We start from the raw sequence: 18,113 nt of genomic DNA, 5'->3' as shown, positions 1-18,113 counted from the left end.
GGATATCCCTGGATATAACACGAAAGATCCGAAACTTAAATTTGAACGATTACAATGCTTCCATTCGAAGGCAATAATTTTGGAATTGTGGATTGATGAGCAGCCAATGTTCTAGATAAGTGTTTTCTGCACCTCCCACGGAGCCCCAGGACAACAATTACCGGTTAATAATCCTCGCTATAGTTTTTCTTGGACTGATTGTAAAACTGAAATAGTATATTTCGTAACGAGTGCAAAAAAGTGTTTTTTAGCTCGTGGGATTATATCACTCGCCTTCGGCTCGTGATATAAACCTCCCACTCACCAAAAAACACTTTTTTGCACTCGTTACGAACAATATTTTTCATCACAATGTGGCGGAAATTGGACTTTTAGGCACGCGGGGCGTGCCGAAAAGTTCACTTTTCGTCACAGCGTGATGAAAAAAAAATTATTAAATTTTATCAACATTTCAACCCCTCATTAACATTTAAAAAAAGTCAAAAGTGTCCGTTTTCCCCAACCTCCCCTAATTCTCATAATTTTCTCAAACTCCAAACTCTACCTACCAGCCAATCGGAATGTAACGGGCAAAGACAGAATAGTATATTTCGTAACGAGTGCAAAACACATTTTTTCACGAGTTACAAACAATATTTTTCATCACAATGTGGCGGAAATTGGACTTTTCGTCACAGCGTGATGAAAAAAAAATTATTAAATTTTATCAACATTTCAACCCCTCATTAACATTTAAAAAAAGTCAAAAGTGTCCGTTTTCCCCAACCTCCCCTAATTCTCATAATTTTCTCAAACTCCAAACTCTACCTACCAGCCAATCGGAATGTAACGGGCAAAGACAGAATAGTATATTTCGTAACGAGTGCAAAAAATATTTTTCCACGAGTTACGAACAATATTTTTCATCACGCTGTGACGAAAAGTCCAATTTCCGCCACATTGTGATGAAAAATATTGTTTGTAACTCGTGAAAAAATGTTTTTTAGCTTGTGGGATTATATCACTCGCGAAATTGGACTTTTAGGCACGCGGAGCGTGCCGAAAAGTTCACTTTTCGTCACAGCGTGATGAAAAATCAATTATTTGAAATAATAATAATTTTTTTCAGTAAAATATAATGATAGTTTTTGCTTCTTTGTTTTGACTGTTTGAATATGATAACAGTGAAAGGAGAAGGGTTTCACTGCATGTTTATGATTCTAATTACTGGGATCAGTATTTCGGGGGTTTTGAATGAACGCCTGGCGCCACGTGGTGCTGAGCCGACGAATCACAGTCAGTGCATGGGCGTTTTGACACGTATGCTTATCTGACGGAATAACATTTCCTATTATAAATGAAGTTTCGATGTTAAAGGACTGGATAATTGACTAATTGACGATATAAACAGGTGAGTAATTAATGGGAGAAGTTGTTCATCATTTAGCCTTTGTTTCAATCATGGAATTTCTCGGTTAGTTCCTGTCTCATGTCATAACCAAACACTCCAGTTCACTCTGGTTCAATTGAGTGCAGCTTGTTTCGAAAAACTCAATTTTTGGAGATTCAGGAATATATTCACCTGAATTTTCATGATTTCCGTTTATTTTCGTGGAATAATGAAACTGAAATTGAAATTGTTCCCATTGGTTTTCCATAAAAAAGTGAATTTCCAATGACTGACTTCAATGGAACTATAATGTGATGAAACATAATGTACATAGCAGTCCAAAACTGATGAAAAACAACTGGAAAGTATTTAATTTTACAAAAAAATAAAACGAAAAATTGGAGTAGGGGACGATGGGGTAAAATGGACACTTTTTACGTTTTTTCAAATGCTCATGACTTATTGAATTGTTAATGAAATTGTATCATTTTTTTTTCAATAAAAAGGGCAATTCTTCCCCCTTGGGATGAGCCTAGACTGAGCTCAATTGGTAAATAGACTTATGAGTTATGAATATTTTTAAAAAAGTGAACAGGGTCCAAAAGTTTACCCCACCCTCCCTTATATAGATTATCAGGTCATCTAAATAAATTAGGTAATCTAGTAATTTTTATAATATAAACGATATAATAATGTTCCGAATTTTCGAAGTTTATGTATCAATAATTAGCCGAAAAATGACTATTTGACGCAATTCAAGCAAAACAAAATTTTTTTTCATCAACTTTTGTTTATTAACTTCTTTTATTATTGGGAGTTCTGATGAGAATAATAATTTTCTATTCATCTTACAATTCAATTGATTAGATTCGGCAGATTACACTTTTCTTTTTTCATTCGATTGAAATTTAGCATCCCATTTTCCTTTTTCCCCTCTGGGTCTCCCCCTGGGCTTTGCTCCCGACTTTGAATTTTGCTGTTTCATTTTCTTTTCAATTAGTCCATTGACAAAATTTTCTCCCGTCAAAATTTCTCAATAATTTTCCATTCTACTGAATGAAAATTATTATTCTCATCAGTACTCCCAAGAATAAAAAAAGTATTGAACAAAAAAAAATGTTTTCCTTGAATTGCGTCAAATAGTCGTCTTTCGACTTTTTCATTTTACCCCACTCTCCCTTATTTAATTATTTCCCCCATAAATAATGCTTTCTGTCACGAGCATTACGTTCAACTGTTCATTTTATCAATTTCATTATTACTTTTTACCTCTATTCAATTTTCATCCTGTAATTGCTGTAATTGGCACATGCCGTTGGCCCTCTACAAAATAAAAATAAAACAAAATGAAAATTTCTCAGAAGTCTACCGGAAACTAGTCAACAATTCAGTAGCGAAGTGGTAAAACGATTTACGTCGATTTCGACTATTGGCAAGTTTGTAGTGAATATCTCGGAATCTAAGACAGATAGCTAAATTTTTGTCAAGACCTCTTTTGTAGCACTCAATTTTCTCTAGAAAACAGGTCATCTCGAAAATTTCATTATCTCCTTTAGATTCGGAGATACTCTTCAAAAACTCAACTGAGAGATAAGTCGACTTAAGGGGAAACGGAACCCCTGTTTATTTGAATTTTAGAATTGTGTTTTCTCCTACAATTATTACTTTAGATCTATGAAATTGCTTTATCGACTCGATCATTGCATTGTTGGGTCAACGAAGTACTTTCATAAATAAAAAACTCTAATTGCAGGAGAAAATTCTAAACAATTCTAAAAGTTCGTATAGACACAGGGGTTCTGTTTCACCTTAAACCGTGTCACCACTTCGCTCCTGAATTTTTATCGCCGCACCCCTCAAAAACCCTGACAATGTCTAATCTCAAATGGCCCCCTCCGCCCGACCTTGACCCCCAATCTAGATCCAGCGTCGCAGCCACCACTGGAGGCCCGAAGATGAGCAGCATAGTCGAGCAGCCATGCTACACCCTCATGAACATTCCCGCGGACTCGGAGCCGATAAACGAGCTCCAGATGAAGCAGGACCTGGAGAAGGGTGACATTCCCATAAAGATCGAGGCCCTGAAGAAAACAATCCACATGATCCTGAGTGGAGAGCGCCTGCCAGGCCTGCTCATGACGATAATCCGGTTCGTCCTGCCCCTGCAAGACCACACGATAAAGAAGCTCCTCCTGATCTTCTGGGAAATAGTCCCGAAGACCTCCCCGGACGGCAAGCTCCTCCAAGAGATGATCCTCGTGTGCGACGCCTACAGAAAGGACCTCCAGCACCCAAACGAGTACGTCAGAGGATCGACCCTGCGCTTCCTCTGCAAATTGAAGGAGCCAGAGCTCCTGGAGCCCCTGATGCCAGCGATAATCGCCTGCCTGGAGCACCGTCACTCCTACGTCCGTCGTAACGCAGTCCTGGCGATCTTCACGATCTACAGAAACTTCGAATTCCTGATCCCCGACGCCCCAGAGCTGATTGCCAAGTACCTCGAGGGCGAGCAGGACATGTCCTGTCGTCGAAACGCCTTCCTGATGCTCCTGCACGCTGACCAGAGCCGAGCCCTGGCTTACCTAGCAGCTTGCCTCGACCTCGTCCCCACCTTCGGTGACATTCTCCAGCTGGTGATTGTGGAGCTCATCTACAAGGTCTGCCTGGCGAATCCCTCTGAACGAGCTCGCTTCATTCGCTGCATCTACAGCCTCCTGAACTCCCCGAGTGCAGCTGTTCGTTACGAGTCTGCTGGAACCCTGGTGACACTGTCGAGCGCCCCAACGGCGATAAAGGCAGCTGCCTCCTGCTACATTGACCTCGTCGTCAAGGAGAGTGACAATAATGTCAAGCTCATTGTTCTCGATCGTCTGATTGCGTTGAAGGAGAGCCCTCAGCACGAGAGAGTTCTCCAGGACCTCGTGATGGATGTTCTCAGGGTACTGGGCTCGCCAGCCCTCGAAGTGAGAACTAAAACCCTCGCTCTGGCTATTGATCTTGTTACCACGAGGACTATTGAGGAGATGGTGCAGCTTCTGAAGAAGGAGATCCTCAGGACTGCTGGGGGAGAGCACGAGGATGCTGGCAAGTACAGGCAGTTGTTGGTGAGGACTCTGCACACTTGCTCCATCAAATTTCCGGATGTCGCTGGGACTGTTATCCCGGTGCTAGTGGACTTTCTCTCTGAGAATAACGAGGCTGCTGCCACTGATGTTCTGGTCTTCATCAGGGAGGCCATTCAACGGTTTGAGAACCTCAGACCACAGATCATTGAGAAGCTCCTGGAGGTGTTCCAGGATATTCGGTCGGTGAGGGTGCACAGGGGCGCTCTGTGGATTCTTGGGGAGTATGCCATGTCCAGGGAGGATATTGAGAGCCTCATGGGGAGGATCAGGGCGGCGCTGGGGGATCTGCCGCTCGTGGAGGCTGAGAACAAGAGGCAGGCTGGGGACAAACCCGGTGAGGAAGGCAATACTCAGGTGCAGCCTGCTCAACTCGTCACTTCTGATGGAACTTATGCTACACAGAGCGCTTTCAGCACCACTGGCGGTGGGAAGAAGGAGGAGAAGAGACCGGCTTTGGTGCAGTACATGATGGATGGGGATTTCTTCATTGGGGCTTCCTTGGCTACTACTCTGTCCAAGTTGGCACTCAGGTATGTCAGGGGAGGGTGGGGCAATATGGACACTCGACTTTTTTTCAAATTTTGATGACTCATTGAATTATTAACAAAAGAGGATAATTTTTTTTTCTGTGAAAAGTACAATTCTTCCCCTTTGGGATGAGCTTCCACTGAGTTCAATTGCTGAATTTGTTTCGGAGTTATGAACATTTAAAAAAAAGTCAAAAGTGTCCATATTGCCCCACCCTTACCTACTTGTTTGTTGGAGGGAATCATTTGGGAAATGTGAAAAAATGGGGAAGGACTTTTGCAGAGAGTTTTATGAAATAATAAAAAAATTACCATTTTCGGACATTACAATCTTTCTCATTGATAAAAAATCGAATTTTCACACTAAAAATATATTTTTTTGAATCGTAACAAATTTTTGGTATTCAAAATTTAATGAAAAATTAATTCTACGTGGAAAAAATTATAATTTTGAAAGTATAAGCGACTTCCATCTGTTATTCATTCATAAAACAAATTGTTGCATTCATAAGTCATCTTGAGGTTTCATGACAATGGAGTTACAGGATCAGCAAAAGCTTTCATTTGTCTCAGAAGAAATTTCATTCGTGTCAAAAAATTTGTTTACACTCATAAGTGTTTACGAATGATTAATTCCCCAGGTACAAGACATTGGAAAGTAACGAGCAGAAGACCAACAGAATGCAGGCGGAAGCAATGCTGATAATGTCCAGCATTCTGCAATTAGGAAGATCCGGTCTGTCTTCCAAAGCAATGACCCACGACGACGCTGAGAGGATCTCTCTGTGCCTTCGATCCCTGGCTTGTCCAACTCCCCTCGTTCAGCAGGTCTTCACCGAGGGCTGCAGAGACGCCCTCGGGAGGATGCTTGCAGCCAAGGCAGAAGAAGACTCCCAGAACCAGAAGGCCAAGGAGAAGCCTGGAAACGTCGTCCAAGTGGACGAGGCCATTCAGTTCCTGCAGTTGAACAGAAATGCTGATCTCACTGGTGGCACTGGCGACGTCTTCGAGCAGAGTCTCTCAGCCGCTGTGGCAGGAAGACCTGGCAGTGGTGGAGCTGATGCACCAACGCCCAGTGCCCTCAGCAAGGTCACCCAGCTGACTGGATTCTCAGATCCTGTTTATGCTGAGGCACTGGTGCATGTCAATCAGTATGACATTGTGCTCGATGTCCTCATTGTCAATCAGACTGAGGATACTTTGCAGAATTGTACGCTGGAACTGGCGACAATGGGGGATCTCAAGCTTGTGGAGAGGCCCCAGCCCATTGTGTTGGCACCTAGGGATTTTGCGAGTATCAAGGCCAGTGTCAAAGTGGCATCCACTGAGAATGGAATCATTTTTGGAAATATTGGTGAGGGAATTCTCTTATACCTAACGAGATGGGTCTATTTAAATTTAAGGATATCCAAGTATTTTTCACAGTTTGGTACGGACCATTTTAAATTATCAAATTTGTCAATTAAATTGCGTGAGGAAAATTGGAAACAAATCATGAATATTCAGCGTCATTGAAATTAGGTTTTGCAGAGTTATTATTTTTTTTAATAATCGTTGTTTGTAAATAAATAACTGAAATTGTTTAAACTTTCGGAAACCTTATTTTTTTAGGCATGAAATCGATTTCTGGCGAAATTCTGCATATGAATAAATTTGGAAACTTGATTATTTATAAATTATTTATAAAAAATGCTCGTAATTTTCAAGAATTGCAATTTTTTAATTCTTTCATCCATCTTTCTCCAAAAGTAAACTCCCTATATTTTTTCAGATTTTTAGAATGTTTTCTAATGGTTCAATGTCGAGATTCAAATTCAGACCTGCAAAGTTTAAATAATAAAATCATTGTAAAATATCCGGAAATTTAGAGTCAAATGAGGCTCAAATGAAAGCTCTGATGGTTTTATTATTATTATTATTATTATTATTATTATTATTATTATTATTATGTACAAACCCTTCTCGGGTTATTTACAAAAACTGTGCGGCTATTTTAAATTCTAATTCCATTTTTCTTAACAAATTCATGTATCATTTCTAATGGTTTTAAATTCTTGGATACCAGGAATGCATTTATGGTAAAGCTCTGATGTTCGATTATAAAAGTAGAAAAGCTTTTCACTGGAAAAAAATATAGTCAAAGTACCTGAATATCCTTAAATCAAGTAAAAACGTGAAGAGAACAAGGAAATTTTGAATTCATCTGCATGATGGACATTTTTTGAGAAATTATTATGAAGCCAAATTTATTTGTCTCGTTCTATCATTTTTTTAAATAATTAAAATTCCTTGATTTTTACCCATTTCATATTATTATTCCAGTTTACGACGTATCTGGAGCTGGATCAGACAGATCAGTTGTTGTCCTCAACGACATTCACATAGACATAATGGATTACATCGTCCCTGCAACCTGCACTGACGCTGAATTTCGGCAGATGTGGGCTGAATTCGAATGGGAGAATAAAGTGTCAGTCCACACAACAATTGCAGACCTCAGGGAGTACCTCGTACACCTACTCAAATCCACCAACATGCGCTGTCTCACTCCAGAGAAGGTAGAGCCAAATAGTTCCCAACATTCTTTCTTTCATTATTATTTCAAAGCAATGGAAACCTTCATCGTAACGTTCTTCGTTTTGCAATTTTTATTTCTTTTTTTCTCAAATATTCAATTCATGTTCTTTGAGGGGTTTTTAAATTTTTTTCGATGAATTTACGATCAGGGAATTTACAACTTACTGTCTATTTCTGGTTCATTCGTCTCCAAATATTTATACTTCCTTTCTCCAGGCATTATCCGGACAATGTGGCTTCATGGCAGCAAATATGTACGCAAAATCAATATTTGGAGAGGACGCCCTCGCCAATCTGTCGATCGAGAAGCCCCTGAATAAGCCAGATGCTCCTGTAGTCGGCCACATCAGAATTCGTGCTAAGAGCCAGGGGATGGCACTATCTCTCGGTGATAAAATTAGCTCTGCTCAGAAGGTCGTCCAGACAAAAGTCGTACAGGCTGCGTAACTCGAGGATTTCCCATGAAATCCAGGAGAGTAAAAATCACATACAATAAACTCATAACTAAAAACTTATGATTTCATCATCCACGAACAGGTATTCGAAAATTCCAACATAATTCAGTTTAGATTTATCACATTTTATTCAATCCTAAGGGAAAGAAACAGTAAAGTAAGAGATGTTACATGTAGTTATCAGAAAAATAAATAAATTTTAATATGTATAGAGGACTGTCTTTTTTTCTTCAATGTTTAGAATCGAATTTTGCTACAATCATCCATTTCACATTGGTAAAGATATATTGTTGGAAAACATTTCGAAAATTGAGTGGAAAAAATTCTTCCAGGGACTCCTCTCCACGGACTTCCAAATAATTGATTCAAGAATGAGCTTTCGATGAATATCTTCGAATCTAGAGACCCTCCATAAATTTTCCCAGCACATTTTTTTCTCCGGAAAAGGTCCTCACGAAAAATTCACCTTCAAGTGATTTCATTGTCCCCTTCCCTCGAATTTACAGCCACCCCCCACGTCTCGGCGACCTGAATCTCGGTGACTTGGCCTCGACATTCACCAGTCTGCACTTGTCCTCACTCCTCTGAGGTGCCATGTTAGGTGTACTCGGAATGACAGTGACCTCAGGTAGTTTTTTAGGACTTGCAGGCACCCCAGGAGCTCTCGGCCTGCTTCTGACAATGGACGGATCGCCTCCAGGTGCTGTCCCTCGAGGGCTGGAGCCTCGATGGTGTTTCTCTGGAGACACCACGAGTTTAGGAGGAGTTTTGGGTCTCGGGGATACTTTATCCAGAGTGTTGGGTCTCGGTTTAGGGCTCGTTGGTCTCCTGCTGACGTCTGCAGCACTGCCTGGACGAGTCGTGGGTGCACTGGCAGTCATACCGGTGTCGCCAGGCCCTCCAGAGCCCCCAGAGACAGCGAGCCCAGGGGCCTTTCGTTTGACGACCTTCGGGGGTGATGATTTAAAGGGAAGCAGGGGCTGCGGACTCTTCCTTCCCTTCTCATTCTCATATCCAACAGTTGCCATCATCTTGGAGTCGATCCTCCCCCCAGGGGACACGTCAGGGGAGAAGGCCCCTGGAGACTGCGATCGTGACCTGTCGTCTTCATTGATGTCCTTGAGCACACGAAGGATATTATCACTGGATCCAGTAGTGGGAAGCTTTATCGGACTGACAGCAGGCAGAGGCGACCTCGACCTCAGTTTCCTCGCCTCCTCCATCGCCTTCTGGAGGCTCTTCTGGCTCTGCAACGACGCCCTGCTGTTACTCTTGCCGATTTGCGAACTCTTCACTGCACACTGGACTATCTGCCCCCACGAGTGCCGACGATCAGCCGATTTGAGGACAGCGAGCCTTGCCACGCGCCTCCATCTCTCCCGGGCTTCCTCATCAGTCGGGGGCTCTGTCGGTTCAGTTTCGTCCATCTCGCTTTCTTCTAGCCCCACAGGAGCCGTCACCTGGAAGTAGAGATGCAAAATTGTGGGTTTTTTCTGAATGGTCGGGGCACTCGTGTAATTACCGTCATTGATTAATTTTTGGCCATTTTTTGCGGGTTTTATTCCGAATGGAAGCCTTGTTTTTTTATTAATTTTTCGATTTTCTAATTTTGGTTGCAGATGGTCGATACTGGGAATTTTTTGAAATTTCAGGGAAGATATTATAGTTAATCTCATGAGAGGGACTTGAATCGGATTTAGGGAAAGAATGGTCGTGAAATCTCAAGTTTTAAGTAGAATTCACGGAAATTCATGTTTTCAGCGGGAGTGACATGGAAATTTCACCACTGGATTGAATTTTCAGGGGAGCGAGAATGGTCAGAAACAAAATGACATGAACTTCCAATTTTTCCCTGAATTTTTCTGATTTTTCTGAATTTTCACAGGATAATTGAACTGAAAAATCAAGTATTTAATTTATGTTTTTTCTCACTATCTTAAAAACTACTGCACCGACTTCAATGTTTATAATGGAAATAATTCTATAGAAAAATTAGATTGTTCTATTAAATTTTGATTAGTTGAAATTAAATTATTTGTTTTTTGCGTTGATTCTATGAGATATCTGATTTCCTTTTCACTAGATTTCCATTTTTCTGTATAATTATTCTCTTGGAGTAAAAAAATACTTGGGCCTGAATTTCCCAAGTTTTTTCCACTCGGATCCCGTAAAGCAAAACAAAATTCAGCGAAAAAAAATTATAAAATTTATGCCCAATGATTCTAATAGAAAAAATCTCAAGAGAAAAATTCAAACCGAAAAATCGAAATTTATTAACTTTTAACTTTAACTTTAACTGAATATGAACGACAATTCTCTAGAATTTGATTAGAATCCCCACAGAATTTCCAGAGAATCCCATTACAATTTTCTACCGAGCTCGCCAAAGTTCCCTATGGATTTATTTCACAAGAATTTGCACCCCACCTGGAAGTCCTTCATGAGTCTCCTCTCCCACACCTTCATCCTCTTCCCCAAAACGGCATTATCCTTGACATTCACCGAGCCAATGTCCATGCCATTGCGCTGGAGAATGTCCAAGAGTTCGCACCTCCAGCTGGAGATGTCACTCTTGACCTCGTGCACATCATCCTCAGTAACAGGCGACATTTCGTGCTCGGTATGAGCATTGACGACGTACCTCCAGATGAGTGCCCTCATGACGGACCCATACTTATGCTCCTTGCCCCTGTACCTCGATGAGTTCCTTCCAATCGTCGGTTTTTTGGCGAGACCAAAGACCCGGAGGAAGAGCTTGGGGGGTGGGAAAATGTTGAACGGCGGTGGCAGAGTTCCGCACTCCTCGAAGTAACTCATCCACAGTTTAGTCCTCGCGAATTTCCACTCGACGTCCGAGTGTTCGACGATCATGGCATAGCTGTTGCTCATCATGGCGATGAGGAGGTTCAGAAGGACAATAACGTTGATCACCGAGTAGGAACCGAACATGAGGAGTCCCCAGAAGCGAGTGTAGGACTTGATGCCGGTGAGTGCGAAGCTGTCGATGCCAATGCCACCGAAGGACGCCCAGAAGAGTGACTGACAGGACTCGAATAAATTGGAGAACGTTCGCCACCTGAGGCAGGCGTCACTGGCCATGTCCCAGTCGGGGTCTGTGCCATAGCCCACGTAGCACTTGCGCTGCTCAAGCTCCGCGAAGTACCAGAGCAGCTGGTTGAGCCCGCAGGCGAAGGCGAAGAGGACGAGAGTGTAGATGAAGAAGAATTTAACAATGTCGATGACCATTCGACCGAGGGATATCTGCAGGGGTCCAAGGTGGGGATTTATGCTGAAGAGGTGGACCAGTTTGAGGGCGCTGAAGACGTTGGCCGCTGCGAACAGGCCCTCGGCTATCAGCTGCGGGTCGAAGTCACTCCACTGCTCTCTGGGGATGTACCTGGCCGACTCGTCGTTGCTTATCTCGGATATCTGCTGGACGTAGGCGGCGAAGCGCAGGAGGAACGTCCCGACGTACAGCGAGTTCCTGGTGAAGTCTATGAAGTTCCAGAGGTCACGGAGGTAGGCCCTCAGACCGTCCCCGAAGACCTCGCGGGTCTCCTGCCAGATGAAACCCAGGACGTAGACGACGACGAGACATTCCAAGGGGGTGGGACCTGCTCCTCGTTGCTTTAGGAGGTCCTCTTGGAGTTGGCGCTTCATCGACTCGGTGCCGAGGTAACGGATTATCTGGACCTCCGCGCGCTGCGACACCAGCATCAGAAGGACTGGCGGGGAGAGAAGCTGTTTTATTTTTAGAATTTGGGGGTAATCAGGGAATTTTTCAGTTGGAAAGGTTCGGCGGAGCGGGGGAGGAGAGGAATGACTCGGGGAGTTTTGGGGAAGAGAAACAACGTATGTTGCAAATTGCGGTTCATCTCACAATGTGATGAGCGTTCAATACTATTTTAAAAACACGTATTAAAACGTTTTATGGAAAAGCCTTGCGAATTCGCTGGACAATTCAATTGAATTTCTATTCAACTTTGTATTAGTTTTTGGCCAATTCTATAGAACAAGTTAATAAAATTAGATTTTTCTACACAACTTATTTTTTTGGTTGATTTTCTTGACAAAAAGAAATGAAAAATGGAATGAAAAAATCTTGGAAAATTTGAACCGAGAAAATTTTATAGAAAATATCTCAATAGAATAAATTATATAGCAAAATCGAATTCTATTTACTTTTTCTATTGATTCGTTTATACTATATTATTTTTCCGCCTTTTCCGTATTCAGGATTAGAATAAATTAATTCGACTCATTGTTATTCTTGATATAATAAATGACAAAAATTAAGAATTGGAAACTAAAAATTTTATGCGATTATATGTAATATATTTTATGTAATAAAATATTACATATAATCGGATAATAATAATAATAATAATAATAATAATAATATTTTTTTCAATTTTTTCATTTCCTAATTGAAAGTTCAATAGAAATCCAATAGAATGGCCTATCGAATTCGCTAGTTTTCTCTACTACATTGTTTCGTGTATGGCGAAGATAATCGTTGATGCTTGAATCACATGTGTTTATCTTTAAAAAAAAATTTAAATATCCACTGGAATAAAAACGGAGGAACGAATTGAGTGAATTCATCTGCAATCTTATTTTTCGATAAATATCTTCGAGGGCATTTTCCTGAGGATCTCTTCATAAAGCGAAATGAGAGCCAGAAAAATATATCTTGAAAAATGTCGTCGCCCCCTTGGATTCTGAACAATTAAGTCAAAACTGAACTGACACCTGAGCGTAATTAATATGTGAGTGAATGCGTGAATTTGTTTCTTCATTTGATTTCGCTCATACATGAATTGACACTTACGAAGAAAGAAGAGATACGATGACGCATGAACCAAGAATTTCATGAAAGGCCGTCGCATAAGGGTTCCAGTCTTTGACTCCGGTGCGAACCAGTAGATAAGACAATAAACTGGAAATAGAAGTGCTGTTTTGATAACGATTCCAATTCTCTGCATTGTGGACATTCTTCGAAAACCAGGAACGCCTTCGTACCTTCGAGTCATTTCAGAATATTCAATTAATCAATTTTCATGCACGTGAAGTTCAAGTGTTCAATCGAAAATTTCATTAAAAACTTACCAGATAGCAGCCAAAAGCTGCTGAATGTGTGAATGGGACACAAAACTCTTTTGCTTGTATTGTACAGCGAGTTCGAGTTTAGCCAGTTGTTTGCCGGGTTCTGTTGCACTTGCCTCTGGGTCGTGGTTCAATATTGTGTTTAATTCCGCTGTGGTGCGGGTCTGATGCAGTAAATCAACGGCGAATCTGGTTTTTATTATTCAAAGTTAATAATTGAAATGGTAATTGGAAAGTTATTACAAAAATTGAGTTTTCGTTTAATCCTATTGTTACGTAATCATAATTACATAAAATTTTTAGTTTCCAATTCTTAATTTTTGTCATTTACTCTGTATTCTATCGAAAGACAAGGATGGAAATCCATTTTATGGGTACTCTTTCATTATTCGAAAAAATATATCGATTTTAAAACTTTCCGGAGATATTTAAAAATTAAATCTTTTATTTCTTCTCGCCCACGTTATTTTGCATTTTTTCATTTCTTCTCGTTAAAATGGGATCATAAAACTTGAAAATATTCATATGCTTCCCATATTTGAAGGAAAAACAGTAATTCCGAATTTCCATCCACACAAATGAAGAAAAACAAATTTTTCCATTTTCTAGACGATAATCCCTTTTTTAAAAATTGTCAGTCTCCAATTCGTGATTTTTGCTATTCGATGCCATTCATTACATTCATCATAAATTTTTACATAAATTTTTGTTTTAATACAAAAGATTGCTAAACGCTCCAGAGAAAAACGTAGGGAAATGTAACTCCATGCGAAATATTTCTATAAATGTGGCAGTAAGTCGTATAGGATCAAACCTATAGAAATGGAATAGAAACAATTTGTATAAAAAATATCCGTGGAGAAATATCCGAATATTATATACGAAAATTCTACGGAAATTCTATACGATTTTCTCGTACGAGTCCCCTTTTTAAAAATTTTCAGTCTTCAATTCGTGATTTTGCTATTCAATGCCATTCATTACATTCATAATTCTATCAAAAGACAGGGATAGAAATCGAATTGATGGGTAAAAAAATATATATCAAGAACAAAAATGAATCGAATTAATTTAAACTTATCCTGAAGACGGAAAAGGTGAAAAAATAAAACAATATAGTATAAACTAATTACTAACTAACTTCGCCAGTAGACGATTATGATTGTATAATTTCATAATTACTTTTCCACTTGTTTTCGGAGCTTCAGATATTCGGCGCGACTTTCGGGTTCGGATACCGCCAGTAGTCGTAACTCCCAACTCAGTTGAAAAGCTGTCATCAGGGGATCTGGGGAGCTCAGGGCTATCAAACTGGGACTGGCCAATGCCTTGTACTCGGAAATTCGGGTGGATGACAGTCTGAGAGGATCTCCTAATCAAACAAGTGGGGAACTGCTCTTGTATTGCACATATTATAGTTATTTTGCACATCATTTCGTTCTATCTTGTGTAATTCACTGTTTATGTCATTTTGTTAAGTAAACAATTTGAATTTTTTTTAAATTAACAAATGAATTTTATTTCAATTAATAATTTGAGGAAAAAATAAATTCAATTCCATTCATTCGTTAGGGAACAATTGAAGAAAAACTTTGCTACATAATTGCATTTTCGGACTTTTTGGATCCTACTGGGTCGCTATAACACGAAAAATCCAAAACTTAAATTTGAACGATTACAAAACTTCTATTCAGAAGCAAAAATCTTATTCAAGAATTCCTATAAAAATAATCCCAATAGAATGAGTTTAACGGAAAAATCAACATAAATTCTTTTTCATTGAACTAGCGCAAGAAACAAATAGAATTTTCAGACAGAATTCTTATAGAATTCCACTAATAATTCAATAGAATTTCTTATCATCAGGAATCTCACTCTCAAGAAAATTTATGAAAAATTCTAAATTTTAAAAACTCATCATAAAAATCAAATCAACCCAGATAACTACCATAATTATCTTTCGACTTCAACCCAACGATTTTCTATGGAATTTTTTCTCACGTAAAAACGAACTAAGTAAAACGGTTTAAGTCGACTCATCTCCCAGTTGAGTTTTTGAGGAATATTTCCGAATCTAAGCGAGATAGCGAAATTTTCGTAATGACATTTATTGCAGCTCTCAACTGGGTCTACAAAAAAGGTAACATTAAAAATTTTGCTATCTCCCTTAGATTCCGAGATATTCATTGAAAACTGGTCAACAGTCGAAATTGACTTGTTTTGCCATTTCGCTACTGAAATATTCTCACCAGTTGCAGCACGAAGACAGTCATCACAGCCGCACCTGACGTCATGAGGCATGGGTAGAGTGGCCCCTCTGTCCAGCAGCAACTTGAGTATCTCATAATTATTTCTCTGAGCAGCTAGCACGAGGGGTGTCATCTCCGGCGGATACCTAGCGGCGGCTGGATCGATTCTCTGCCAACTGTGTGTTATTTCTTTCGCCCCTGTTCGGGAACAATTCCCCCCGATTACTCCACTCATTCATTACCTTTCCCCCGATTACTCCCGACTAAAAAAATCTAGTGAACCCTAAACCTGGATGTTGACTGAGCTCGGAGCTCCTCAGCAGTTCTTCGTGCTCCAGGAGTAACTCAACCGCCTCGACAAACTCCTGATCAATTGCGTAGAGGAGGGAGTCACGAGTCTCGACTCCCATAACTACCAGCAATTCTACCATTTCCAGGTTTTCAGACTCGATAGCAAGCGTCAGGGCACCTCTTCCGAGACTGTCCACACAGTTAACATCGATGGACTTTGCCTGGTTATTAATAAACCATAAAGAAATTATTAATATTATTAATAATAATTATTATTAATAAAAATAATATTATTATTATTAATTAATAATAATAATATTATAGAAAAGAATGATACGAGTTGGACTATAATTTCTAATTCGTAATTATTTTCTTACGAATTTAATTTATTATTATTATATTATTATTATTATTATTAATTAATTAATGCGATTAATGGGATTAATTAATAATAATAATAATAATAATAATAATAATAATAATAATAATCTTGTAGTTAATCTTATTGTCTTATTATTATTATTATTATTATTATTATTATTATTATTATTATTATTATTATTAATTATTTGCATTTAATTGATTGAATGCAAATAATTTCCAAAACGCTTGGAAAATTACTTCAACAATTTTGACATTAATTCATTTAATTAATTTTATTTGATTAATTTATATTTAAATTTTCGTCTTTATTGTTATTGCAAAATAAGACTAGAATTCGATTTTTCTACACAACTTCTACTATTGAGATATTTTCTATAGAATTTCCTCGGCTCAAATTTTCCAAGTATTTTGTTTGATTTTCTTGATGAGAAGAAAAGAAAAATGAAATAAAAAATATCTAAAGACAATAAATTATATGGAAAAATCGAATTCAGTTGACATTTCAACACCATTTCCATAAAATCGGCAAAAAACTAATAGAAAGTTCAATAGAAATCCGATAGAATTTTCTTACGAATTCGCTAGGTTTTTCTATTAAATTTTTTCGCGCATGAAGTCTCCACAATTCACAATCATCAATCAATTGCTTAAAAATGTACTTAAAAAATCCCCTGATATCGAAAAAAAACGATGCGCTAGACTAATAATCCAGAATTTCAAATGAAAATTCATCGATCATAGCAATAGCTCAATCAATGAAATTACTTTATTAGGTCTAGCAGCAAGTTGCAGCATGCGTTTGACATTAGCCAAGTCGCCCCTCTCGACAGCCAGAAGATACTTCTTCTCCTCGATGCTGAGAGATCGAGGAAGTTGAAGGCAGTAGTCGTCCTCCTCGGGCACATTTCCGGCCTCGATCTCCTTCTCCTTAGCGTTACTCATCCTTCCCCAAACGCAAAAACCCCCCCAAAACCACGGCACTCACACTCGCAACTCACAGGACGATAAAAGAAAAAGAACGATTAGAAGAAAAACTAAATTCTCAAGGGAGGACCCACGTGAGGAGAAAACAGTCGGGGGTAGGCACCCTGCATGGGCTAGCGCTGGGGTTGAAATTGGCCGAGTGGTAATCCTGCCTACCATTCCTTATATACCGGATGATACAAATTCAATTACCGCGGCTCAACCCAGACATTGAAAAGATGTTTAAAAATATACGTTAAGACCAATTTAAGGGTGTATTGTCAAGGAAAGCACTTCAAACGTAGAAATAATGGCCTTCTCGCAGTCCAGTCGTGCTCAGAGGGCATCAATACCACCTATTCATCGCTCTAATTTGCTTATCTGTATCCTGTTAGCTCTCTAGGCTGATTTGTCAACATGTAGAAACGACAAATCAATGCATACGACGGAGTCTTCCGTCTCTTTTCCCGCTTTCCTCGGGTGTTTCGCCTCATTTTTTCAGATCCGGCAGAGAGAATTATTTAATAGCTAATTCCAGGACTTGTCGAGAAAGGTTCCACTGAATAAATCATTCGTTTTTTTTCAAACAAACCGATGGAATGCGGAATTACTGAGGAGCCGGTATTTTCGAAGCGCAAAAGTATTATTAAATTAAATAATTCGATTACAGCATTTCTCCGTTTTTATTGCGAAGCGATGTGAGGAGCTGTTTATTGTATTTTATGAAATTAAATTTATTTTTCAGATTGAAAAACTTGAGGCGTCTTTCATTGAGTTTATCATTTCAGGCCATTGTTCGCCGTCAAATGCTCCGTGGGAAGATAAAAGGAAGAAATAAAAAACTATAAAATATGCATTTATTCAAATCTATAATGAAGAATAAAATTATGAGAAAATATTCTATCATTACTGTTGACTTTAACCAGAATAAATTCGACAATAAATACTTCATAAATTCAGCTTTCTTCATTTGACAAGAGCATTTTATAATTGATGTCTTGAAAGTGCAATGAAGAACTACAAAATGCAATTTCAATAAAATTCTTTGAATCTTAGAAGTGGAAAGA

The 18,113-nt window shown here is 39.2% G+C and overlaps 2 protein-coding genes across 2 annotated transcripts; one reads left to right on the top strand and one right to left on the bottom strand.

Annotated features, from left to right (window-relative positions):
- The first annotated feature begins 1,292 nt into the window (after positions 1–1,292).
- Positions 1,293–8,267, top strand: LOC107037923 (coatomer subunit beta). The gene is made up of 5 exons (XM_015256760.2): positions 1,293–1,390; positions 3,291–5,024; positions 5,663–6,375; positions 7,344–7,579; positions 7,815–8,267. Exons 2-5 carry the CDS (start codon positions 3,325–3,327, stop codon positions 8,043–8,045), a joined length of 2,880 nt encoding a protein of 959 aa, XP_015112246.1. The 5' UTR covers positions 1,293–1,390; positions 3,291–3,324; the 3' UTR covers positions 8,046–8,267.
- Positions 8,158–17,185, bottom strand: LOC107037915 (transient-receptor-potential-like protein). Its single transcript, XM_015256747.2, has 8 exons — positions 16,849–17,185; positions 15,698–15,920; positions 15,409–15,606; positions 14,342–14,531; positions 13,163–13,348; positions 12,885–13,075; positions 10,481–11,778; positions 8,158–9,513 (listed from the first exon to the last, which is right to left on the bottom strand). Exons 1-8 carry the CDS (start codon positions 17,023–17,025, stop codon positions 8,554–8,556), a joined length of 3,423 nt encoding a protein of 1,140 aa, XP_015112233.1. The 5' UTR covers positions 17,026–17,185; the 3' UTR covers positions 8,158–8,553.
- Positions 17,186–18,113: the final 928 nt, after the last annotated feature.

The sequence above is a fragment of the Diachasma alloeum genome, unplaced genomic scaffold (assembly GCF_001412515.2).
Source record: "Diachasma alloeum isolate Michigan unplaced genomic scaffold, Dall2.0 Dall_scaffold_00177, whole genome shotgun sequence".
Classification (NCBI taxonomy): Eukaryota; Metazoa; Arthropoda; class Insecta; order Hymenoptera; family Braconidae; genus Diachasma; species Diachasma alloeum.
This window is presented reverse-complemented; position numbering and strand designations above follow the sequence as displayed.

What these genes read in the sequence shown, in the direction of transcription:
- LOC107037915 (XM_015256747.2), bottom strand. Translation starts at nt 17,025, where the DNA reads ATGAGTAACGCTAAGGAGAAGGAGATCGAGGCCGGAAATGTGCCCGAG. An exon ending in TTGCTGCTAGACCTAATAAA is followed by an intron (nt 15,921 to 16,848) that starts GTAATTTCATTG and finishes ATTAATAACCAG; the next exon opens with GCAAAGTCCATCGATGTTAA. An exon ending in ATCGTATCTCTTCTTTCTTC is followed by an intron (nt 11,779 to 12,884) that starts GTAAGTGTCAAT and finishes TCTCCCCGCCAG; the next exon opens with TCCTTCTGATGCTGGTGTCG.
- LOC107037923 (XM_015256760.2), top strand. Translation starts at nt 3,325, where the DNA reads ATGAGCAGCATAGTCGAGCAGCCATGCTACACCCTCATGAACATTCCC. An exon ending in AATCATTTTTGGAAATATTG is followed by an intron (nt 6,376 to 7,343) that starts GTGAGGGAATTC and finishes TTATTATTCCAG; the next exon opens with TTTACGACGTATCTGGAGCT. An exon ending in GCTGTCTCACTCCAGAGAAG is followed by an intron (nt 7,580 to 7,814) that starts GTAGAGCCAAAT and finishes TCCTTTCTCCAG; the next exon opens with GCATTATCCGGACAATGTGG.